The 26,744-nt window shown below is 33.4% G+C and overlaps 1 protein-coding gene across 2 annotated transcripts; it reads left to right on the top strand.

The window, feature by feature from the left end:
- Positions 1–14,306: 14,306 nt before the first annotated feature.
- Positions 14,307–22,474, top strand: LOC100817449 (serine/threonine-protein phosphatase PP2A-4 catalytic subunit). Of its 2 annotated transcripts, none has more exons than XM_003533856.5 (11): positions 14,307–14,558; positions 15,729–15,785; positions 16,151–16,234; positions 16,555–16,626; positions 17,380–17,451; positions 17,722–17,762; positions 19,215–19,281; positions 21,302–21,493; positions 21,613–21,702; positions 21,796–21,903; positions 22,009–22,474. In XM_003533856.5, exons 1-11 carry the CDS (start codon positions 14,463–14,465, stop codon positions 22,072–22,074), a joined length of 945 nt encoding a protein of 314 aa, XP_003533904.1. In that variant the 5' UTR covers positions 14,307–14,462; the 3' UTR covers positions 22,075–22,474. The 2 variants fall into 2 exon arrangements, with proteins under 2 accessions (XP_003533904.1, XP_006587189.1); XM_006587126.3 differs by lacking the exon at positions 14,307–14,558 and adding an exon at positions 16,330–16,476 and having other exon boundaries at positions 15,748–15,785.
- Positions 22,475–26,744: the final 4,270 nt, after the last annotated feature.

The raw sequence follows: 26,744 nt of genomic DNA, 5'->3' as shown, positions 1-26,744 counted from the left end.
GAGAAGAAGACAAAGACAACAAATTGTAAATGTGAAATTTGAAGTAAAAAGGGCAAAAGGAAAAAATAACAAGAAAATTAAACAATAGCTTAAATGCAGAAGATGAGTTCATAATATGATAATGTTGGAACCTAGCACGCCTAACTACCCTTGATGCAATATTAATGGTTTTCTCTATTAAATGTCTTCCCAATTTCCACCCACATCTACTAATATGCTCAACCCGGATCCCTCACGTTGAAGAGTCTAATTTATGTATTCTCTCTCCAAAATTCCTTTGCAAAGATGGAATAATAAAAAACATTAAGTATAAAGATGTATGCAGAGGCACAACAAAGTAACTTTATCCCTAGAAATGTAATGTTGAGATGTCCTTTCTCAGTTCTTTAGATATTACCATTTCCCAATGAATAACCCTTAAAAAAATGCATAGATGGCCAAACCACATAATAATAATGAAAAGCAGGAGAGAACAATAGAAATTGAAATTGCATTAATAGATAAGAAAAGAAGTTACATTACAGGGGGCTTTGGCTGCTAGGCTCCAACTGAGGGGGTTTAGCTTCTCATAGTCACGAGAGACTTTTACACTTTAGGGGGTTGATGTGGATGAAAGAAAAAGATGATGGATGACTAATAACAAGAAAAAAGGAAATGACTAAAAAAGAGAATTTCCCCTAAGGGATAGATCCAGGCTTTGGATAGTGCTGAGACTTTCTATGTATATTTTCTTTTGCTTCCTCCTCCTTATATAGGCACTAGGTAGCTTAATTTTCACATTGACTTCGGGCTTTCGCGCTAAGCGCGCCTTTGGGCTTCTTCGTGGGCCTTTTTTGTGCTAAGCGTGTGTTGCACATTGAGCGAGAGTGCATGCTGGGCTTGTCTTGCACGCTAAGCAGGTTTTCTAATTCTTCCAATTTTTCTTCAAGATTTTTTTCTTCCAGTTTTTACATTAATTTTTCCTCTGAAGCACTTGAAATCTTCTTCTTTTGAATTTTGCTAATAAAAAATAACAAACGTGTTAATTTCTTCATTATTTCACTAAAACAATAATAAAGTAAAGAAATTACACTCACTTATTAATCAAAATTGACTATCAAATTAGCTTATATTTTGTAGTTATCACTCTTGCTCGCAACAAGCATGCCCATTCCAAGTCTGAGTTAGTCAACTCCCACGCTAGCTTCAACAAAAAAGCCTTATTAAGAGCACGTAGAGATTTCAGGCCAAGACCTCCCTAAAAAATCGGTTTACTAACCTTAGCCCAAGACATTGTTACCAGTTTCCTCACATTTATATCACTAGACCACAAAAAATTTCTCCTCCATCCCTCCACCATCTTCAACAAAGAAACATGCCAAGAATAAACCTGAATGTTATACATAAACATCCTTGTAATTATTGAGTTAAGAAGCTACACCTTACCCATAATGGACAAAAGCTTTCCTTGTCAAGAAGCCAATCTAACCTTGATCTTATCTGTTAGAGGCATAAGGTACCTTGATGAAGGCTTGCCTAAAAAGATGGGCACTCCTAAATAGTTGAAGGGGAGGTTACTAGCACCAAAACCCAAACACTCCCTAATGTTGTTCATCCTGGTCACATAGAGAGGGATCCATGATAGAACTTGCATTTTTCCACACTATTCTTTTGATCCGAAGCATCACCATGGAACTGAAAAAGTTGTTTCAGAGCTCTAATACTTTTTAGTGTTCCTCTACAGAAAATCATAATATCATCTACATAAAAACATGAGAGGGAGTAGAAACCACCTTTGGCCTAGCCATAGGAAGAAGGTGATGATTATCTACTAAGTAAGAAATACCTCTACTGAGAGCATTTTTTGCCAAATAGAACAACAAAGGAGACAAAGGATCCCCCTAAAGAACTCCGGTCTTGCAACTCACATAGCCCACAGATTTACCATTTACATTAAAGGATAACCTTGCAGACTTTAAGATGATAGATCCAATGGTAGAAGACTGGATGGAACCCGAAAAGATGCAACACCTCTAAAAGAAAGTTCCAATCCAAGGTATCAAAGGCCTTCTTCAATCTTCAAGGCTAAATTCCCACCAAAGGTCCTCTTATTAAGCAAATTAATTGCCTTAGATGTGGTGCATATACATTTAGAAATGTTCCTGCCTTTCATAAAGCCTCTCTACTGTGAAGAAATAACTTGAGAGCAATATTTGTGAGTCTGTTTGCAAACACTTTGGTAATGATCTTAAATTGAAAGTTGGCAAGAGATATGGGCCTGAAATTCTCACTCAATTTTGTATGCACCAGGGACTTAGTATTAGAGTAACTAGGTTTGAATTCATACCTAGCAGAAACCAACCCTACAAGAAAAACTGCAAAAACTGAGCCATCAACATCAAAACCAATAATATCACAGAAAGCTTGATAAAAGCTTCCCCCAAAGCCATCGGGTCTTGGAGCACTGTCTCCATCCATCACAAAGACAACTACCTCCACTTCTTCTTTTGTGGGAATGTTGGTTAGCATAATAACAGGAATAACAGTCTTGGCCAGATCACTGGGGAGGCAAACATATCAGAAGCATAAAGAGTAGTGAAAAAATTAACATGGTACTGTATGTCATCCTGAGTGGATAAAAGGCGGTCCCCATCTTTAAGCAGAAAAATACCTTTTGTAGCTCTTTTAAAATTAGCCATTTTATGAAAAAATGTTTTATTGTTGCCTCCCTACTCAAACCATTTAATGTGAGCCTTTTACTTCCAAAAAGTCTCTTCAAAAGCCAATGCTTTCGGGAACTCAGCTTGAGCTTTTGCTTCTAAATCCACATCATTTGTGCTCATTTGTTGGATTCTTTTCACCTCTTCCTTAGCTTTTCTATCATTTTCATCACATTCCCAAAGGTCTCTTTATTCCAAACCTTCAACACCGCCTTGAGTGATTTTAATTTTTGCTTAAGAACTATGGGGCAACCCAACATAGGCTGTTTCCAATGATTCCTCACCACCGTTACTCAATCAGGGTGATCAAGCCACATCTTCATGAATATAAAGGATGAAGAGAAATTACTAACCTGATGCTACATAGAAACAAGAATGGGATAGTGATCTGACTAACTCGAACAAGTGTGGAGCAAGAGACCGAAGAATAGAAACCTAGCAACTCTAAATTACAAATTGCTCTATCTAGGAGCTGCAAAATTTTGTGTCTTCCTTGCCTTCCATTGGTCCATGTGAGTTCATTCCCAATGGTAGGCAAATGAACAAAATCACCATCATTTGTCCATGTCATAAAGTCATTACAAGAAGCAAGTAAAGGAGGGTTGCCTCCTATCTTTTCATGGGAGCCCAACACTGCATTAAAATCTCCAAGAATGAGCCACGGGTGGGGATTTTCACCTTTCACAATTCCTCCCACAAGGACCTACGTTTGAAGTGGGAGGTAGCACCATATAGTGCAGCAACGCAAATAGTCTGACCTTGCTCCTCAAAAGAAAAAAGCCATCAACTGTTCAGAAACTCTCAAAACAGTAGGTGAAATATGAGTAGCACACAAACACCAGAGGCTCCGTCTTAATTATTTACTGTAATCAATTTGAAACCCATGCGATCCCGGGACGGCGTCAACCAAAATCCAAGGCACAGAAAGTAAAATAAAATCAGGAGTATTCATCTTACAAATATTACTCAAAACCAGCCTAGTCTCCTGATTAGCTAGGCCACGAGCATTCCAGAATAAGACCTTCATTAAGCAACTTGGTGAGGACCATAGTTGTCAAGACCGGCGTAGCGGAGCGGAGCGGCCGACCCCAAAATTGGGATAGCGGATAGCGGGATGACCGCTATTGTAATGTCTTTTTATATATGTTAAATAATTAATAATATGTATGTATATAAGTTCAAAAACAGAAAAATAACTTAATACATAGTTACTTAAACAAAAGTTAGTAGAAAGTCAAGCAAATAAAGGAAGCCTTAGTCCTTCTAACATAAAGCCTAAAGTAATTATAATAATAGACAAGTAGACATTAAAATTCAAATAGACAAATGCAAGTTTCTTAATACTAAATTACTAATCAGAATCTTCATCCTCTTCAAGATCCAAATCATTGTGTTGTTGAAATCCATCACTCTCACTAGCATTAGAATTGTACTCTTCTTCCCCCTCATCTTCATCCTCTTCTTCCACTTCCACCACCTTTTTTCCTTTTTCATTTGTAGGTGCAAGTACAGCTGCTGCCTTGTTTATATGTGTTTGACTCCTTATATTTTGTAAAGGTTCACCAGCCCCAGTTGCCTCAGCAACATCTAACCAATTCAAATCATCATCATCAAAAACCAAATCATTACCAGCTTCTTCTCCTTCCAATTCTCCCAATAACCACTCATTGCTATCATCAATATCATTTAAAGCAATATGATCAATCACATCATGACACTCAAAGCGATCTAGAAAAGCTTGATTATACTTAACATAAACCAAATCTTGAAGCTTTTGGTGCTCAAGCCTACTTCTCTTCTTTGAGTGAATCTATAATAATTTAAAAAACATGAATGTTAGTTACTTAGTTTCAATTTCAGCTTCTAAAGTTTCATAATTAAAAAAAAAACATGAATGTTAGTTACTTACATGCTCAAAGGTACTCCAATTACGCTCACATCCTGATGAGCTACAAGTCAAACTTAGAACTTTAATGGCAATGGTTTGCAAGTGTGGTGTTTTTCCTCCATACAATTTCCACCACTCAGTTGTAAAATGCAATTCATATGCATTAGCATTTACACATATTATTAATTAATCATTCAAATTTATAAGTGAATTTTTCCACTTACCAGGAGATATTTCAGTCCTTGCTTTCATTGCTGCAGTCATACCAAACCTCTCCCCATCCCTTTTATACACTAGCAATTGTTTGTGAACTTCAACTACAAAATCATCATCTTCACTAAGCTTATCAATACATTTGTAGAGGCCATCCACCACTTCATTATCACTGTCAATGTTTGGATTGGTGTAAAAGAACTTTGGATTTAGATAATAACCCGCTGCATGCAAAGGGTGATGAAGTTGGCAATCCCATCTTTTATCAATGATTGCAAGGATATCCTTATACTTCCCTTCATTGTTATTGAAAGCTCTTTGAATTGCTTCTTTGGCCCTATCCATTGCTTCATAAATGAAACCCATTGCAAGTTTTTTTTCATTATCCACCAACCTCAACACACTTACAAGAGGCCCCATAGCCTTTAAAGCATAAACAACATCATTCCAAAATGATGGCATAAGAACAACATCTGTTGCTTGCTTCCCCTTGGGCTCTTTAGCTGCCTTAGACTTCAACCATTCATCTGAAGTAAACATCCTTCTAAGATTGGCCTTTTGCTTATGCAATCTTTGCAAAGTTAAGAAAGTGGTAGCAAATCTTGTAACTCCATGTCTCACTAATTCAGTTTTTTGTGTGAATTTCCTCATGGTGTTCAAAGCCAATGTATGGTTGTAAATGTAGCCTACAAGCTTGATGCCTCTCTGTATAACCCTTTTTACTTTTGGGATCTTTCCAATATCTTCTAGCATCAAGTCAAGACAATGTGCAGCACATGGAGTCCAAAATATTTTTGGTCTCGTGACTTGTAAAATTTTACCTAAAAAGACCAAAATCAATAAACTTGTATGAGTAGTGTAACAATTAAAAGTTATAACTACAAAAAAAAAAACTTCATTAAGTATGATTGAATTCTCACCCGCCAACATATAATTACTTCCATCGTCCGTCACCACTTGAATAACATTCTTTTCTCCAATCTCCTCAACAAAGCTATCCAAAAGCTCAAAGATCTTCTGACCAGTCTTCATGTATTCAGAAGCATCCACACTCCTCACAAATTGTGTTCCCAACGAACAATTTACCAAAAAGTTAATCAAAGTTCTATTCTTCCTATCCGTCCAACCATCTGACATAATTGAACACCCATATTTGATTCGCTCCTCCTCATGACCCCTCAATAAGCCCTTCGTGTATTCCAACTCTTTTTTAAGGAGTGGAACTCTCAATTCTGATAGCTTGGAGGCTTTAAATGAGGATCATAGGTTCCAATCGCCTCAATCATCAACTTGAAACTTTTTTATTTAGCAACATTGAATGGTATTCCATTCCTAAAAAAGAAACGAGCAATGTACTGAACTGCCCTGTCTCTTGCAGCCTTGTTATAAGTTTCATTTACACTTGATTGTCTCATGATTTTCCCTAATTTGATACTTTCTTTAGGTGCTTTGGAGAACAAAAAATCAATAGGGCCTTTTTTAGTTGTGATCCTCTTATTGGAAGTAGTTGAGGAGGCTTCATTTGATGTTGTTGGACGCTTTTTTCCACTTTTAAGTCTTGCAATCTCTAGGATCCCATCTTCCTCTTCCTCGTCTTCTTCTTGCATTGTCTCCATGTATGCTGCAGTTTCAGCTATTTTCTTCTCATAAGCAGCAATCATTTCTAATTTAACATCCTCCGATACTTTTTTACAAGAACCCACATCTCCTTTTATTTGAAGTTGATGTCTTTTTGCTCTAGAAATTCCTCCCGTAGTCGTTTTGTGACAAAAATCACAGGTTACACTCTTCCTGTTATCTTTATCCTTTAAACTGTTCCATTTCCAAAAGGCATCTACCCTATCACCGGTAGGCTTGAACAACGAAGACCCCTCTGAATTCAACATTCTAGTAGACTAAAGTCTAATGCACAGTAAGGAGACTAAAGCACTGCAACCAAATAAAAAATTACATAAAATTCTGCACTCTATTATGTAAATAAATAGTGTCACTCCCTAATGCTAGAGTTCTTACTTGAACAACAAAAAATTGTGAACTAATTGACACAAATCATTCACAGTTACAGCCAAAGCCAAAAATTAGTAAGTAACAAGGTAAAAATTAATTATCAAAAAATTAATTAGTAAGTAACAAGGTAAAAATTAATCATCAAAAAATTAATTAGTAAGTAACAAGGTAAAAATTAATTGACACAAACTATTCACAGCTACAGTCAACTCTTTTTAAATTCTTTGGCTTTCATTTTCTGCACACATGCATCAACAGGTGGATAACAACTATGGCTGAGACTGTTCCTCAATTTTTTATTGTTGATTCAACACTTCTAGTTGCTAGACAATTCTAGAATCTAGCATATGTGGCAGTCACATGACAGGTGGTGGATAATAAGTTAATAACTACTTCATGTTTCACAAAAAAATGAATTCAATTCATATAAAATAAAAATCACAGCGCAGACCCGCAGACACCCAAGAGGCCAAGACCCAACAGCAAGGTAAGACCAAAAAAATCCTCTTCGTTGTCTTCCTCACCTCAAGCAAGGGGGTGGCGGCGCGGCGCAGTCGCAGGTTGCAGCTTCGCCGAGTGCAGAGTCGTCGCCGGACGGGGTCGTCGGAGTCGCCGGACGAAGTCGTCGGAGTCGCAGGTCGAGGTTGCAGCGCAGCTTCAATGGAGAAAGGGTTTCTCGAGCCGTTTGGATAACAAATCGGGGAGGGAGCTTCAATGGCCAGGTAATACAAAAAAAAAAGCCAAAAATACCCTCACTTTCTCGCATTAAGTGAGGGCATTTTCGGCTGTCAGTGTAGCGCGCGAAATTTTGCGTCGAGATCCCGCCCCACGCCGCCGCTTTAGTGGCCGCGACGGCCGCTACTCTGAACCGCCCCGCTTCTCCTGCCTTCGTCGCGGTAGGGTGCCGCGCCGCCGCGATAGCGGCCGTGACGGCCGCTATTAACAACATAGGTGAGGACCACCACGAAGGTTGTATGGTCTTTCAACACTGATGATATTCTTCTACTTCTGTCCCAGTCTTTTCTTCTGCGACTTAAAGAGTACCACCTCAAACTCCGTTTCTTCTCATTGCTAGCGAGATTTTGTTCTTCCTCAAGCAGGTCACTCCACTACCTTGAAAAGACGTTAAGGTCTTGCTGCACTACTTCTTGATTGTTATCAACAAGCTGCTGTGTCTCTAGCACAAAATCAATTTGAGTATCATCATCTGAGAAGTCCTCTACCATACCATCTCGCTGGTGTAGCAACAGGCACATCATTCTCGCTAGCAACCAGACAAGTCACGCATTCTCGTGGTCTCGGCCCTTCTCAATCTGGACTGCGTGATTCTCAATCTGAATTCAAGAAAACGAAAACTCATAGAAGCCCTTACCATCTCGCTGGTGCCGGCTGCCATAGCGCCGCCAATTTACGTCGCAACTCCACCCAAGAGGGAGGAGAATTGCCTTTGGATATTGTTCCTGCAGCCAGCAAGCCCGAGCAAGTATTCTTCCTCTGGTATCTTCACCGCTACGACATCGCCCGTCATGCACGGAGTGGGCAATTGGCTCAGTACGTGATACGTCAAGGAAGCTCCACGGAATAATAGGAGCTGCCATCATCACCAAACCCTAGCACCCTAATTTATGACCACATGGTTTCTGATCACAATTAATCGTTGTTGTGTTTCTTTTGATCTTGAATTGTGATTTGATTACATAAGCGTATGGTTGTGATTACGTGTTTCCTCTTTTTTTCATTTTAGGGTTTTTGATAAAAGAATTTGAGATTACTAAATTAAGATTGAATTATGTTTAATCCTTGATGCATACTTAATGTAATTCCAAAGGCTTAATTATTTCATTTATGTATATAAATTGTTGTTGTTAGATCGTTGCTTGGAGCTCTCCGTAAAAGCCTATGACACACTAATTCTATGCACAAAAGAAATAGGCCGAAAGTGAGAAGTTCCGAACTAGGCCTTGCTTTTGTTTATTTCGCTATATAGCTAGGAATTATAAAAGAATATATGCGTAATGTATTTGACCAAGAAGTGTTTCGATTATAGAAACGCATTGAATCTATACGAGATGCATGATACAGAATTCATAATGTGCTTTTGTTACTTTATGTATATATCTCATATTTATATATTTAGGTGATATATGAATCTATATATGATATTTCATATATTAATGTTTTTGTACAAAAGCTTTCAGGTAATATTTTGTCAAACCAATATGTTGTGTGTTAATTAGCATTTGATTTTTTTTATCTAGTTTATAAGTTATGATTCTACCTAGTATAAATTATGTTTAAGTACTTGGCTCATGTGTATGCACATATAGTAGTATATTATTATTTTACATTATGATTTGAAATTGGTTAATAGAAAGTGTTTTCTGCATGTTATTATTTTACTATTCATATTTTCAATTAATTATTACGATATTAATTTAGTGTTGCTATGGCTTGATATCGGAAATTATTATTGGGTTGGAGAGGTTTGATTTTATGTATGTGTTTGTTGTGCCGTAAATATCGCTATGAATGTTATGATATACTTGGTATGAGTGATGTATATATGTAGATAAAATATGGGATCAGTATGTTATGATAAGTATGAAAATTATTAAGGGTGTTTCGTTTGATTGTTTTCTGTTTTCATTTTCACTGAAAATAGAAAACGGTGATGAAAATGTGTTTGGTTGGATTTCTGAAAACATTTTCAGTGAAAATGAAAATAGGAAACAATCAGAAAATGAAAATAATAAAATTTCGTTTTCAGTGTTTTGAGTTGAGAACAGAAACCTCATTTCGGATAAAATGAAATTGCGGTGGCAATGAATGTAATTTTAAGCAAATCTAAAAATACAAAAAGACAAGAAGTCAATCTATCATAAATTTTCAGTATTTTTATTTCATGAAAACAAAAAACAAGAAGTCAAACCAAACATGTTTTCAGAATTCTAATATTTTGAAAATGAAAACAATTTTCAGAAAATGAAAACAGGAAATGAAAACAGAAAATGAAAATGCAAACTAAACACACCCTAAATGTCTTCTATGCATCATGTATCATATCATGTTATGTTTTTTCAAGAGGTGTTGTTGAGCTAACGGGGAAGAACATGAATAGTTGAAGTATGACTTTGTCTTTGGGATGTTATCGAGTTTGGAATCTTCGTGTTGCTCATGTTGATCCTATGAGTTGGAGTATCCTTGCAAGATTAGATAACTCTCATACACCACCGACAGTCTCATCCCATTGAGAGTGTGTTATCAGTATGTTATCGGGTTTTTTCATGGTGTAAAAATCTGACAATTGCATGTCCTCGCAGGTTTCTTTCACAATTGTTTTATTGTTATCTCATACATATAGAGTCTTAAGTGAAATTTGCATCATAATACATGTGTCTCTTTCATAATAGATATGATTGTATGAGTATGATACATTGTTTTAATTGTTTAAAATCCTTACTCTATTATGTGTGGTGAGATGTATCTCGCTCCTCTATCTTTCTATGTTGGTTGTGTTAGGGATTCCTATTTGCAAGTGAGACTCATTATCATGTTGAGGATGATTCTTGAAGATAAACTTAAACTTTAATTTAAAATCTATTTATTTTATGTTTTCTTATGGTTTGTAATACTCTTATAGGTTGTGACATCGGAACTAGACTCATGTTTATTTTCTCTATAGATTTATGTTTTTAAATTGTAATAATTTTAGCTATGAATTTTAAATGGCCTTTGAAGAGCCAATATGTTTTAAATTATTATTATCTATCTATCTATGTGTTGACTACGAAAAATTTAAAACTATGTGATATCTTTTATTTTATAAGAAAGTTCTTTTTTAAATCTTAAATATTATATTCCACTTACTCTATTTTTATAAATCGATTTGTGTGAGGTAAAGGGTGCCACATAATGCATAGGTGCAATTGCTAGTTTTTGGAAAGTGGAAAAAAAGACAACTTATAATTATTAAACTCTTCACATTAAATATAACATTTTTAGAAAAAAAATAAGGTTAAATTACTTATTTGGTTCCTATAATTTGATGATTCATACCTTTTTAGTCCCTATAGTTTGAAAGTAATTTTTTAGTCCTTATAGTTTACATATTAATTTACTTTTAATCTTTGTATTTTAATTCTCTTTTAGTCTCTATAATTTAAAAGTAATCTTTTTAGTTTATATAATTTGTATTTTAATTACCTTTTAGTCCTTATTACAAAAAAATATATAAAAATAATTAGTTATAAATTATCAACTATTTTTTTATATAAAACTATATAAAAATAATTAGTTATGAATTACTTGTTAATATTTTTGTAGTTAATTGTAATTGATAATATTATTCATATTTTGATGGTAAGAACTAAAAAAAAATTAAAATACAAATTATAAGGATTAAACAAATTACTTTCAAGTTATATTGACTAAAATTAAAATGTAAACGAGAATTAAAATAAACTATAGAGATTAAAAAGATTACTTTATATTAAAAAGATATAAAAATTGAAACGATAGGATGAAATTTGTAATTAAACAAAAATAATTAAAGAATGAGTGAAACAATAAAAGATGAAAGAAGGAAAGAAAAAAAAGAGTGTTTTACTAAGCGCATAATATTATAAAAACCATCCAACTGTCATTTCGAACAATTTTTTAAGTTTTTTTTTTAAATTTTATTTTACTTGATTTTTTACTCTATCTTTCTCTTTGTTTTTACACATTTTTCTTAAAAATCGTGTAGTGCATAGGACCATAGGTGCAGCAGCGAGTATTTGGAAAGTGGACAAATGACAAAGTAGAATTATTAAACTCTTTATATTAAATATATTTTTCAAAAAAAAAATTAATGAATGAGACTCCTTGTGCAAAATTGCGAATTCGAGAAAACAGAAAGGGAAACAAATAAAAAATCAAAACAAAAAAGAAAGAAACAAATGTTTTATAGAGCACATAAGATTATAAAAATTGTCCAACTGTTATCGATCACATGCAAAATTGCAAATTTGAAAAGGAAAAAGAAAAAAACAAACAAAGAAAAAACAAAAAGCTTTTTACTAACCGAATAGTATTTTAAAAACTGTTCATCTGCCATAATGTAATTTTCAAGTTTTTTTCCTCATTTTATTTGTTTTTTACTCTATCTTTCTCTTCTTCTTTTTGGTGTGAAAATCGTGTAATGCACATGTCCAACAATTAGTTTTTCGAAAGTGGACAAAAGACAACGTTGAATTATTAAACTCTTAACGATAAATATATATATTTAAAATAATTAATGAATGAGACTCATTGTACAAAATTGCAAATTCGAGAAAGCAGAAAGAAAAAAAAAACCAAAAAAGAAAGAAACAAAAAGTGTGCTTTATTGAACCAGAGAAGTATAAAAAATGTCCAACTGTCATCAATTGTTGGCAGAATAATTTTTCAAGTTTTTTTTTTTAATTTTACTTGTTTTTTACTCTATCTTTCTCTTTGTTTTTACTTTTATTTTTGTTACAAAACATGCAGTGCACAACATCGGCTAGTTTTTGGAAAGTCGACAAAAGACAACTTAGAATTGTTAAACATTTTATATTAAATATATATTTTTTTCAAAAAATTAATTAACAAATGAAGCTCCTTGTGCAAAATTGCAAATTCAAGAAAGCAGTAAGGAGAAAGAAAAAACAGAGAGAAAGAAATTGCAAATTCAAGAAAGTCAGGAAGGAGAAAGAAAAAACAAAGAGAGAAAGAAAGAAAAAGAGTGATTAGCGAGTGCATAGAATTATTAAAACTGTCTAACCATCACATGTTGGTTGAATAATTTTTCATTTTTTTTACTTGATTTTACTCTATTTTTCTCTTTGTTTTTTATTTTTTATTTTGTTAAAAATCATGTAATACACTTATCTAACCACTAGTTTTTAGAAAGTGAGCAAAATATAACAGAATTATTAAATTTTTTTCATTAATTTTTTTTTTCAAAAAATAATTAATGAATGATACTCCTTATGCAAAATTGCAAATTTATGAAAGCAGAAAGGAGAAAAAAAATTAAAAAATCAAAGAAAGAAAGAAACAAAAAAGTGTTTTACCGAGTTCACAGAATTATAAAAATTGTCCAACTATCATCACACGTTGGTTGAATAATTTTGCAAGTTTTTTTTTTATTTTACTTGTTTTTTACTCTTTCTCTTTGTTTTTACTTTTTTTTTTTTTAAATCGTGTAATGCATAGGTCCAGCTGGTACTTTTTGGAAAGTGGACAAAAGACAACTTAGAATTATTAAATTTTTTGTATTAAATATATGTTTTTTCAAAAAAATAATCAATGAATGAGATTCTTTGTGTAAAATTTCAAATTCGAGAAAATAAGAAGGAAAAGAAAATAAAAAACAAAGAGAGAAAAAAGAAACAAAAAGAGTGTGTTACATCGCGTACAATGCTATAAAAACTGTTCCATTGTCATCATGTGCTAGTTGAACATTTTTTCATTTTTTTTTCTTATTTTACTTATTTTTTACTCTACCTTTATCTTTTTTGTTTGTTAAAAATCGTGTAATACAAATATCCTGTTGCTAGTTTTTGGAAAGCGGATAAAAGATAATGTAAAATGATTAAACTCTTTACATTAACTATATTTTTCTTTTCAAAAAAATAATTAATGAATGAGACTCATTGTGCAAAATTCCAAATTTAAGAAAGCAGAAAGGAAAAAAAATAAAAATAAAAATAAAAATAAAAAACAAAAAAAAAGAAAGAAAAAAACTCTAAGAGTGTTTTACTAAGTACATAATATTATAAAAACTATCCAAATGTTATCAGGTGTTGGTACGTTGAACAATTTTGAAGTTTTTTTACTTATTTGTTACTTTATGTTTCTCTTCCTTTATATTTTCATTTTATTAAAAACCATGTAATGCACAAGTGCAAGTGTGCAACCCATTGTTTTTTAAATATGGACAAAAGAAAACATAGAATCATGCCTAAAAAGTTAAATTTGTTTATCAAAATATAATGTGCTGATAAATTGATGTTAAAAAATGAAAAATATAAATTTAATTTATAAATGTATAATAGTGCAATAATTAGTCATATCATTAAATTTATGAAATTATTCAATTTTAGTGGTTTTAATATTTAAGGAATAATTTAACTGAAATTATATTATTTGAGAACTAATTTAATATTAAGTTATAAAATTTAAAAATTAATTTATTATTATTAAAATATTAAAAAGATTAATTCATCACAATTTTTATCCATTCAAAGATTAAAGTTGAATTTTTTATTTTTTAAAGATGAATTTTGAAGTGACTTACACTTTCATTGAATTTAGCTATTTATCCATAATTATTAAATTCCTTACATTAAATATATATTTTTTAGAAAAAAAATAGTGAATGGGTGAAGCTCCTCTTGCAAAATTGTAAATTGAAAAAATCTGAAAGGAAAATAATAATTAAAAAACCAAAAAAGAAACAAACAAAAAGAGCATTTTACTAAAGGCATCGTCCAAATCAACCGCCATTACATAAAACAATCAATTTTTTTTTTCACTAACTCCGCTCTCTGCTCTTCTTCTTCCCCCACACCGGAGGAGAGAAAACCAAAATCACTCTTCACTGTTAGGGTTAGGGTTTCGATTTTCCCCTTATCCAATCTCGCAGCAGCGAGATGGGCGCCAATTCGTTGCCATCGGCGGAATCAAACTTCGATCTCGACGAGCAGATCTCGCAGCTCATGCAATGCAAGCCACTTTCCGAGCACCAGGTTTCCATTCCCCTCGTTCTTCACGATCTGCTCCGTTTTGATTTGGACTTTACCTTGACTTGAATTTGTTCATTGCTTAATTTTTTCATTTTTTTTGTCTCACTCTCTTTTCCGTTTTTGAATCGATGAGAATAGGAGTGTTGGAAATCGCTCGTACTTGATGTGGAGAAATTATGACGATGATTTTTTTTTTTTTTTATATAGAAATGGAAATTGGTCGGAAAAAGAAACAATATAGATTTTATTTTCGACAATTTTAAAAGCCGTTTCCTGTAATCCTGATTGCATTTGTATGTAGTTGAATAGCCGTTTAGAGTAATATGGATTAATCAATTTCATGCTTTTTGAAGGAAATCTTATTTATGGATGGTTGATTATGGTATGTGGATCTTACGAATTGCTTCCTTAGGCTCGATATTTAGAAAATCTAGTCTAGGATTTTGTATATTTGAAACACTGGGAGGGCTTGCTTGCCTAGAAGTTACTTTTCATGTGATTTTTTCCGCATTAAAAGCTTGAGACATGCATAAAAACCCGTGAAAATCAGAAGCTATATGGAATAGCTTCTACTTTGGATGTGGGTATTGTTTAAAGTGATGCTAAACCAAACAGCCTATTGAAGGCATCCGACACTAAGAATCAGAATTTTCACGGACTGCTGCTAATAAAGTTTCACACGGCTTTGTTGGCATCTTAGTGGAGCAGTGTTTACGAACATCTGTGGGTTTTCTCTCTAACTTGTACATAGAACCACAATGCAGAAGGAGTTCTATTGTTCTAAATACGTTGTGTTGGTGCTACTTCTGTGGTCTCATCCACTTTTCGTAATAAATTCATGCTGTCACTCTTGTATCAGCAGTATAGTTTATTTGTCTGTCCTTGCAAAAGATCTTGTCTGTCAAAGTTTGTATGCTTGAAAATTGACTTAGATGGGAAAATGAATAGATTCCATTGCTTCCTTTGTGACCTATTTGCTCTTTGATAGTCATTTTGCCTTAAAAATTTCATATATGTTCATTTTTCTCTCTCTATTTTTGGATTGTTTTAACAAAGCACGATGACTTTTTTTTTGGAAGTTGTCTCCAATATCATTTCCTCCTGACTATTATGATCTCTGGGAAAATAAATATTAAAGTAAACTAACACTCTTGTTTTCTATTCTGCCTGTAGGTTAGAGTTTTATGTGAGAAGGCTAAGGAGATTTTGATGGAAGAAAGTAATGTCCAGGTGCAACCCTCTCTTCTTTTTTATTTCTTGTGTTATGTTTCAATATTTCTCTAGACATTGATTTCACTTTTCATTGCTATTTCATCTTCTGCTTGCTTTGTGTGAAAAGTAATCCTTTGTAGTAGAAATAAGTTGTTGCTTATTGAACATCATATTTTTAGGTTTTCCCCCTTATTATTAGGGTTCATTTGTCTGATATTATTACTTCTATTCCATGTTTTGTAGCAGGAAGAAGTAATTCTTTCTATATTCTTTTTTGTAAATTCTTCTGCAATACATCTCACTATTTCAATGCAACTTTTAATTGCCCGTTTTTTTTTTCTCTTGGAGAGAAAGCATTAATTTTTATCTCTCCTGTATCACAGCCTGTGAAAAGCCCTGTGACAATTTGTGGTGATATTCATGGGCAGTTTCATGACCTTGCTGAACTATTTCGAATTGGAGGGAAGGTATCAGTTCTGACTATCACTTTCCTTTTGTATTCAACTCCCTGTTTCAGCTGGGGAATGTCTTAACTAACTAACTGAGACCTGCCATAGAAAAGGCTTTTGAAGATTGAAGTGCTTCAGAGGTATCGCAGAGTAGATTGTATAACCAGGGAACTACTACTTGAATTCACTACAACCCTAATATTACCACGTTAAAGTTTACTAACATGTCACTGGTGCAAAATGAACCTTTTTGTGATAAGGTTTCTGTTTTTGTTTTTTATATTATACTTTGCTGATTATTTAGCTATGGAATCTAAGAATATTTGTTTTGTTTGCAGTGTCCAGATACTAATTACTTGTTTATGGGTGATTATGTGGACCGGGGTTATTATTCAGTTGAAACTGTAACAGTAAGTACATTAAAGATAAACTTGTGGAATTTTCTGCACCTATTAATAGTTGTTGCTATGTGGTTTAGTAGCTTGTTCCCCTCTCCGGGAGCTTGTATTTTATGTTATTCATGCTTTTTGGCATGTGAATCTATGAACGTATGGATATGCATTCAAGTTGCTTCTTGCTATTAGGGTGGAACAGAATACTGGGCTGCCCCCAATTGGCAAGTAGCTCCTTTCAAGTTTCAAATTTATAATATAACAAGGAAATATAATAATTAGAATTTGCACTGTGCAGCATTATTAGCGGCTTTTTCAACATAGTCAGATTTAGAAGGCTCCCCTGTTGATAAAAATTATAAATAAGTCTGCATTGTATTATTATTATAATTCAAATTTTGAAGATAAGTTTGTCTGCGTCAATTGCTCAACTTGTGAATATCAAGCAGAGGCATATGGTTGAATTTTAATGTTTGATAGCTGTTTCTGAATTGGCATTTTTATTTCTGAGATCATTAAAGGTTATCTAAGCATACTAGATCTCAATCATCAGTTATAGTAAATTCTTTTCCATTAGTGTCATAATGTTTATGTACATGACTACATCTAAAAGATTGCAATTTTTTTTGCTGGATATTAGTTGTGCTGTTATTGTCTCTTAGATTACTGAATGAAGTTAGATGTATATTTATTTATTTGAACATATCTTTATATATTGGCTGGATATTGTTGTATTGTATGTTAGAGGTACTAATTAGTTATTCTCTCCAGCTTCTTGTGTCACTGAAAGTGCGATATCCTCAGCGAATTACTATTCTTAGAGGAAACCATGAAAGCCGTCAGGTATGCTTAATCTTCTTTCATTCAAAATTATGTATTATGTTCCTGAGGTTCTTTTATCAGACTTTTTTATGGAGTTATTAACTTGTATTCTTTAATGCCGCCAAAATTAACTTGTCTTGGAGGCTTTCTAGTTGTATAATGTGCTGTTTGTTACTGTTCAGTGTTCAGGCTTTGATTTTAAGACTCATGTGTTAGTTGTTGAACTAATTGTTCCTTTCTTTATTCTTTATATATATATATATATATATATATATATATATATTTGCACAGATCACTCAAGTATACGGATTTTACGATGAATGCCTCAGAAAGTGAGTTTTCAAAACCTTCATTTAGAGGTCAATGGGGAGGGAAGGGGATACTTCCTTTTAAGGGCAATCTATGTACTTATGATTGTATTTGTTCAAGTTAGAGTTTATTGTTGTTGATTGTGAATGTACACTATGTTGGTTTCATAAGCTTGTGTTAAGAACTTAAGATATGTACTGGATACTGTATAAGCTGTTTGGGAAATCCTTTTTCTTTGTTTCCTGCAATTGTCGTTGTACTTGTAACATTAGATTTTGATTTTCTAGTATCTTTACATGCACTGAACTGGAGTGATCATCCAAACTTTTACAGTGATTTGACACTGTCTGCAACCATTTGATTCCAGATTCTCTATTTTGAGATGTTCAGTTTTTTTTTTATTGATATGTGGCAAGTGGCAACATCTGAGTAGTGTTGTGGAAGTTGTATGGGTACACACTCTATTTTTGGTGTACAATGTCCTTTTCTTGTTAACATGGGTAAAGAACAAATAGTTCTATTCAACATATTGGTCTAAATTGAAATTAAGAAAAATATAATAAGCAATGATAATTTGTTGGATCCGATTTTGCAGACTAGATGACTTAGACAAACTTTTAACATCAGTATGGCTGTCTAGTTGGCATTTGGTAAATGACAAGAAAATGCTGCTTTTTGAGGGAGGGTTGAGGATGCATCTGATGTGATCTATGCCAATCTTTCTTTCATGACCCTTGCTTTCATTATGTGTTTCTGTTATTAGTATTATCAAATAGATAAATGGCTACAACCATTCAGAAACTTTTTGTTTTGAAGATATATGATTTGTAAAGTTACTTCCTTTGTATCTAAAGCAGATTTCATGATTCTGGTTGCCTTATTTTGGTTACATCCAGTTGTCTATTTTTTTTTAAACAGTAATATTCCATATGTTCAATGAAGGCTTTAATATTTAGATTTGAGATTGAAATTGAGATTGGACTTTTGTTTGGATGAGGGGAAAGAAAAATTTGAAATTTGAATTGGAGAGAAAATGAGGAGAAAATTTTGACATTTTTGTTTGTTAAAGTCATCTTTCTCTTTATTTTCTCTTAACCAAATAAAAGTTTGTAAAAAATTTCTTTCTTCCCTATTTTCTTTTCCTCCATCCAAACATAGGGTAAAGGTTACACAAGCATCTGTGAATGTGAATTGTAACAAGCTAATAAGATGTGGTATGATAAATATTGATAGAAATATAGGACTAGTAGTCTTAATGTTGGCAGGCTTGAGCTACATTATGACTAATACACCTAATAAGTTCGAACAAATATTATATGCAATTGGATTTAGATTGAGATGCAGCTTGACTAGATCTGGATTTAATTCTTTTTAGGTTCAATTTTATGAGACTATGGAATATGGATCAGTATATCATAAATGGTTTTTTTTAAGAGTATTATAAAGGTTCAATCTTGTGCTTGTTTCTTTTGCAGATATGGTAATGCTAGTGTTTGGAAGATCTTTACAGACCTTTTCGATTTCTTTCCATTGACTGCATTGGTTAGTACACTTTTTCCCCCTAATTTGTGAACTGTGATTTTAACTGGTGTAAAAGGCAATAAATATTGAGAATAAACTGCATATCAGTTATTATGTAAATTTGTTAGTAAATTACTTTTTTTCCCTAGATTAAGCAGATTTATCAGCATTTTCCTCTTTTTTTGTCAGAGGGTTGGAGGAACCCTTTACCCTAGAGCAGTACCTAATGAATTTTAAATTAACTTAAATTTACATGTTCTATTGGTAGTAAAATGTTGGAGGGGTGACTGGGACAATGGACTTAGACATGATATGGTAATTTTTAACAAACTCACATTGTTTGTTTAAGCATAGATAGGGTTGCATACTGGTATTATGTTTCCAAATTTTTTTTTTTGATCAGCAAAGATAATATAATTTTATATATGAAACTGAGTACCAGAGGTACCGATACAGATAGACCAGTAAGATGGTTCCCAAGAGCAGACTAAGGCAGTCTCGAAGGGAACCATACTGGAGAAGAAGAATACATATATGAAGACCCTAAAACTCTATCCTTATCTACCAGCAAAAGCCTCTGTAATGTTAGATGACCACTGATTATAATTGGTTACAAAATCCTTCTCATATCTTCTTAGCCATGTCCAAAGCAGAAATGTAGCATCCTCCATCAGTTTGTTTCCATTGAAGATCCCATTTGAGAATATAATGTTATTTCTCATCTGTCACACAGACCATGTAAGCGCCACCCACCAGACCCTCCACTTGCTAACGCAAATTCCTTTGACCCCGTCACTCATATGTTGGGCAAAATGTTGCATTTGAAGCAGTGGAAAAACAGTGGAGATGTTCACCCAGGACATGGTTTCCCACCAAAGAGGTATGATTTTGCTGCACTGGAAAAATAGATGTGGTGTATCCTCCACTGTGCTTCTGCAGAATGGGCAAGTTTGGTCCTGTATTTCCACCTGCCGCCTATTTAGGTTTGCCTTAGCTGGCAATCTGTCTCGAAGTAACCTCCAAACAAAAACTGCAGCTTTGGATGGAATCCTCAGTTTCCATAATTGAACAAAATCTGCAACATCTTCCCCCTGCACTGCATCCCCCCTCAGCAAGTCATAATCAGATTTTGCTGAGTATTTACCAGATGGTTCTAGTTTCCAGACCCAATCATCCCTACAGTTCAGCTGGACCCTCACTCCTGCCACCTCATTTATGAAGCTGTCAGCCATAGATACCTCACTATCGAATAAATGTCTCCTCCATTGGAAGTCCCATTCCCAACCTGTGCCTTTGTGATCTCCCATTTGCTGAATAAGGTGATTTTGTTGACAAGAAATAAGATATAATCTTGGGTATTTGGCTGCCAGTGCTGTCCCACCACACGTCCACTTGTCCTCCCAAAATTTAATTCGATCACCGCATCCCAACTTCCACACCATGCTATTGTGAAAAGCAGACTCTTGTTGCAGATGGTGGATTGCCAATTTCAGATCCCTCCACCAAAAAGAATCATTAGAACCTCGAGATGCTTCATCTAAACTCCTCCAACCTCCATACTTTGAATCCAACACTTTAGCCCATAGCTCATTATGGTTTTGGAATAAACTCCATTTCCATTTGCCCAGCAATGCCAGATTGAAACTGTTGATATCCTTGATTCCCAGCCCCCCTCTATCTTTTGGGAGACACATTGTCTCCCATTTGACCCATGCAATCTTAGATTGATCATGGCCGCCACCCCAAAGGAATCTTCTCTGGATACCCTTGTAGTTCTTTGAAATTTCTTCCATTTTAAAGGTGATCTATGTAGTCTTTTAATTAAAAAAATGATGGTCTGTAACTACACTGAATTTCTGTGTTAGTGAATTTAAAATGCTCACATTTGTTCTGTTAGTTTGTAGTTTGCAACTAGATCAATTGCCATTCATTTTCATTATAATTATTGTCTTCTTGCCATAATGAAAAAGCATTGGCAGTTAAGGATCATAGTTTTGGGTTTTTGATCATTCACCTTCTAATTTAATATGGTCCCTTCCAGGTTGAGTCTGAAATATTTTGTTTGCATGGTGGGCTTTCACCTTCAATTGAGACTCTTGATAACATAAGGAACTTCGATCGTGTTCAAGAGGTTCCTCATGAAGGGCCCATGTGCGATCTGTTGTGGTCTGATCCAGATGATAGGTGCGGCTGGGGAATTTCTCCTCGTGGTGCTGGATATACATTTGGCCAGGTAACTAAAGATATAATTTCTCAATTCTATATGTTGGTGAACATATTATTTTTGAAGCATTCAGAGAGATTGACTACTGTATTTTATATTCTTATTCAAATTCACATTCTTTCTTTCAGGATATATCCGAACAATTTAATCACTCAAACAAGCTCAAGTTAATTGCTAGAGCTCATCAGCTGGTTATGGATGGATTTAACTGGGCTCATGTAATTGACCTTCTCATGGAATAATCTTTTTTGTATTGTTTGCTTTGGAATTATGGGAGTGAAGTTTAGATGTCCATTGTTTTGTTGAAACAGGAACAAAAGGTGGTTACCATTTTTAGTGCACCTAACTACTGTTATCGATGTGGGAACATGGCTTCCATTTTGGAGGTTGATGATTCCAAGGGCCATACGTTTATACAGGTCTCTCTTCCTATCTTGTTTTAATGTAATTTGCTCCTATACTGCTTGGTAAAATATTTTTATGTGCACTGGATCGCTGGACATAAATTTGGAATGTTCTTGCAGTTTGATCCTGCTCCCAGGAGAGGAGAACCTGATGTCACCCGTAGAACGCCTGATTACTTCCTATGATGTTGCTGCCGCATATCATACTCCTGGCACAGTTACATCTCATTCTGCACAAATTTCTAGTACTTTGTGCATCCTCATCCTCGTTGATGAGATTGCTGTAAGCACTTAAAATCTTTGGGTATGCACTCCAAACTTTTTTGGTCATTGCCCAAATACCGCATTAATGTAAATTAGGTAGGTAACATTCCAGTTTTTTGTGACGCTCAAGAACTTGCTGGAGGTCCAATTGGAGAAGTCTCCTAGATGATGGCCAGGTCCGAATATGTATTGTTCCAGCGCAATGTGGATATTTTTTTGTTTGTGTTTCCCCATCTCTAGAAGTAATGACTGGGATTTTATATTTCTGTTGATGATTTGCTTTGCTATGTTCTATCAATTTTCAGTAAAAGTTGCATGATAATAGTGATTCAGTTTTGTTCTTTACTAATTATGTTCAATTTCATTCTTAGAGCTTATTGGTGGTCATCACTTGGCTTCAGATTGCCAGTGAAAAGAGTATATATAAACTCGTCAAACTTTTTGTTTAGTAGTCAAATTAATTAGTTGTGAACGAAAGGAAATAGGATTTTTTTTCTCCCTTACCTGTTGGCTTCAATACAGTTGTATATTTCTATAAAAAAAAATAATTTAGTAACTGAATATCACTATCTGCTAAGTTCAATCTTTGGTTGACATCAACCAAGCTGCTTTAGTTGTCCAGGTCAGTCCTGATCTCCGGTGTGGATTTCATTTCTAACCCTTGTTAAACAAATGTGGGATTTTCAAAATAAATAAATAATTGTTAATATTTACCAATTTATTTTACTGAAGAAAACAATTCTTTTTTAACTTATTTGACTTTTATACCTAAAGAAGTTAGAAATTTCCTCTTGGAAGGACAAATAATGTAAATAGCAAGAAACACGCACGAGGCCTATTACAGAAAAATTAGATTTGAATTAGAAGGTAAATAATTAGCTCATCACATTTTTGTTTTCTTTGGCACAGATTCAGAGAATTTTTCTTCTGTGTTCACAGTTTATGGAACTAAATGAGAAAGCAATTATCGTCTAAACACGTTTTTTGCCACGGAATTATTTTAACTAAGAAATTACTATTAAACGTAGGAATTTCTGTTTTTCAACTTGTCTCCCAGAGTTATAGTTGAGTAAAATTTATCCTACAATGTGATTTGACCAGCGATACAACCTCTTCATATTTATACCCAACCTTTGAAAATAGTCGTTATACAACGGATGTCTTAGCATCACAAAATCATGAATGAAACAAAGGATTGCACAAGATCGACAACAGAGCAAGGCCATTATACTGAAGAAATCTTAATACAGTATCAACATCAAAAGCTTCGCGCCGCAACACTATTTGTGCAAATAAACTTGTGTATGTACTCTACCTGTGTTTGATTTGGCGTTCAACGAATGCGTAATTTGTGTAAAACACACACTTACCCATGGTTGGTTTTATTGGGATGCCCAAGTTTTTGGATACCCAGGTAGAGTACATTTTGCAAGAGCCTTGCTGCAGAATTTCACGATAAGAACTGTAGGTGTCCCCAACAGCATTCTTCCCATAAATACAAGTAGTAGTAAGTTCAGAAGAGAACACAAGAGAACACAAGAGGAACATTGTCATGATGATATTGATGGTATGTGTTCACCTTGGAGAACATCAGGGAGAGAGGACAGGATCTCTAGCTCAAACCACCATCAATGTATATTGTCCAAGTCGACTGTCTTGGTAATACTGACTTTGAGAGGAGGAACAACTCGCCCTTAAGCATTTACGTCACAAGGCTCAATGCTTGGAGTGATATATATCATCCGAGACGACTATCTTGATAATATCAACTTTGGCGTGACGAACAACTCGTCCTTAAGCATTTACGTTATGAGATTCAATGCATGGAGGGTTATACGTTGTCCGAGACAACTATCCTAGTAATACTAATTTCCTTAGGAAAATTGACTCTCATTCCTGGAAGATACAAGACACCCAAGTCCCATAACCGAGATTTCTTTGAGGAGGCCAACTTTCATCCCTAGAAGTTACAACGACACCTGACTCCCATGACCGGGAAAATGGAGTGGTAGGAAGTACAGTATGTAGCGACAAGATCAAAGAGACGTTGCGGCCTAACATGCTAGATGCACACAATCCTGCACCCTGTATCATGTACAAGGAGACAAAATTTAATTCGCACAACGGCGTGGAAAAAAAGAACCAATGATACCCATGCACGTGGACACCATTATCGAAAAGCACCGTACATAAATAGAGGTGAGTCACATGACTCACTTCGTTCATGGTTAGGTAGAGATAGGGGGAGACCATGTATGTTGTATCCCAACGACATGCATGATGACCATTTAAATTAAGATGTTTAGTACAGGGAACAAAAATAACACTTAGAAATACAAGTGATTGGAGGCTTATTTGTCCTTAACTCGGTGTACTCTGCATGGGAATAAATAAATGAGGCTAACGATTTTAAGCGCCTTAAATAATAAATTTCATAAATGTGCATAAAAATGGTGAAAAGCAATTCAAACCGGTCAAAATACTTGAAAGTTGCATAAACTCATTATTTTTAAAACTTACTCCCTGTAGTTTCAAATATAAGAAAAAAAATATAAAGCACTAACAAAGTTAGTTAACCATGTTTAATTGTATTAATTTTTATTAAAAATTAAATTTTTTTCAACTTAACCTTCATTGAAACTTGAAATCAAGAATAAGAATGAGTCATTGAAACTAGCACATCAATTAAATGAAGTGTATTTTAGAAATAATAATACTAAATAAGATAAAATTAATTTAAATTTTCTTATATTTGAGATGAAGAAAAATATTTTTTTTCTTTATATTTGAGGCCAAGGTAAATTTTAATAGTCAAAATAGTCCTTAATGTTTTGGATTTACATGAATGTGCACGTCACCAACTTTATTAATGTTTGTCGATCGACGCTAACAATTTCAAGAATGTATTTATCAATTTTTTTTTTAATTTCAAGGATCAATATGCCAACATTCTACAATTTCAGGAACTAAAATGGTGATCCACTTATAAATTTTGCTGTGATAATTTGGGTGGGTGGGTGGGTATTCGACTATTCTTAATCACAACAAAACTCGCCACTAATGGGTGATACATATGCATCTCGGACCATATTTTTTTAATATTTATTTTTCATTGTTATTTGCCTTTGGAGACAATCCTATTTAATTTATGGTTGGGTACTAAATGTAGATACTTCTCCCAACCCAAATTAGAACATTAATTCATAAAGATATGAGGAATTAATCCTTCTACTCAACCTAACCCTCCTTATTTGGATTATATTATGTTAAACTCATTAATTTGATCACATCACAAAACCAATTCTTTTCTCTTTTATTAATGTCATTTATATTTATAAAATTTATTTAATGCATATTTATTAGTTTTTTAAATCAATTATAACTCCTATAATAAGAAATATCCACCACAATGATCTAAAACAATCTTTGAAAAATATTCTAGGGTCATAGTGGTTGAAAGTTTGGATAATATACATAAGGTTATAATTAAGTTATAATCTTAATATGATTATTGTAAAAAAAATCTTTGGAATATATAATAAATAATTAAAATCAATTATATATTTTAGTCTTAGGAATATTATTTCTGGGAATAAAATATGAAAATGTTATTCCTGGATATTTAATAAAAAAATATGTTTAGTTAACTACAAAATTAGTTGAGAATATTTTTGGAAATAATTAAGACATATGTTTGGTTAAATTAGTTTTCCCTTATAATATATATTAAAATTACTAAAATATTCTTATTATATTAAAGATGTTATTTTTTCCATGATATAAACATTAATATTTTTTATTATAAGACCAACAAACAACAAATAAAATATACTTAAAATCTTATATATCTCATATTCTCATGACAAAATTTCTCTCATTATTCCTTTACTATTATTATTATTAGAATATGACCCAAAATATAGATATACATATTCGCACTACATTAGACATGAACACAACAATTGGAGGGAAACAAAAAATCATCGTGGTTAAAATTTGCGGTAAATAAAGATTGACACATTGAATAAAAATTGAGAATGACAAAAATTAAAGAACATAGATGAAAGAATTATTAAGAGGAGAGTGCGATGGTAGGTAAGAAGAAAATATATATCTATTTTTACTCACATTTTTTGTCCCATGAAAATAAATATTCCCTATTTCCTTGGCCAGGATTAAAAAAATCTACCCATGAAATAAAAACCCATTTGTTAACCGTTAGTTACTAGGATTAGGATTTATATAAAATAAATCTTTACATAAAAAAATTATATATTAAATAACTTATTGCCGATAAAAAATATTAAATAACTTATTTGAAGTTTGAGACAACTACATTTTGTTTTTGCTTAATCAAAATTGTTCATGCATGTCTTTTTCAAATTAAATTTAAACATACAAATTTTAGTTCTACACTTTTCCATGACCGTACTGTCATTAATAAATAATAATTTTTTCATTTTTCTCACCAATTCTTCAAAGAAAAAGGTTTGAATAAGAGAATGGGTAAGTAGACCTCTTTGCTGTGTTTGACAAAGAAAATTCCAACCAAAGAACATGTAAATAAGCGAAACCGGGTGGTAACCAATTAC

This window comes from Glycine max, chromosome 9 (assembly GCF_000004515.6).
Source record: "Glycine max cultivar Williams 82 chromosome 9, Glycine_max_v4.0, whole genome shotgun sequence".
NCBI lineage: Eukaryota > Viridiplantae > Streptophyta > Magnoliopsida > Fabales > Fabaceae > Glycine > Glycine max.
The sequence above is the reverse complement of the archived record's forward strand: the minus strand, read 5'-3'. Positions and strand labels throughout refer to the sequence as shown.

Excerpts from the sequence above, each read along its gene's own strand:
- LOC100817449 (XM_003533856.5), top strand. The coding sequence starts at position 14,463 with ATGGGCGCCAATTCGTTGCCATCGGCGGAATCAAACTTCGATCTCGAC. Across the intron at positions 15,786-16,150 it reads TGGAAGAAAGTAATGTCCAG|CCTGTGAAAAGCCCTGTGAC; the intron begins GTGCAACCCTCT and ends CCTGTATCACAG. Across the intron at positions 21,703-21,795 it reads ATGGATTTAACTGGGCTCAT|GAACAAAAGGTGGTTACCAT; the intron begins GTAATTGACCTT and ends TTGTTGAAACAG.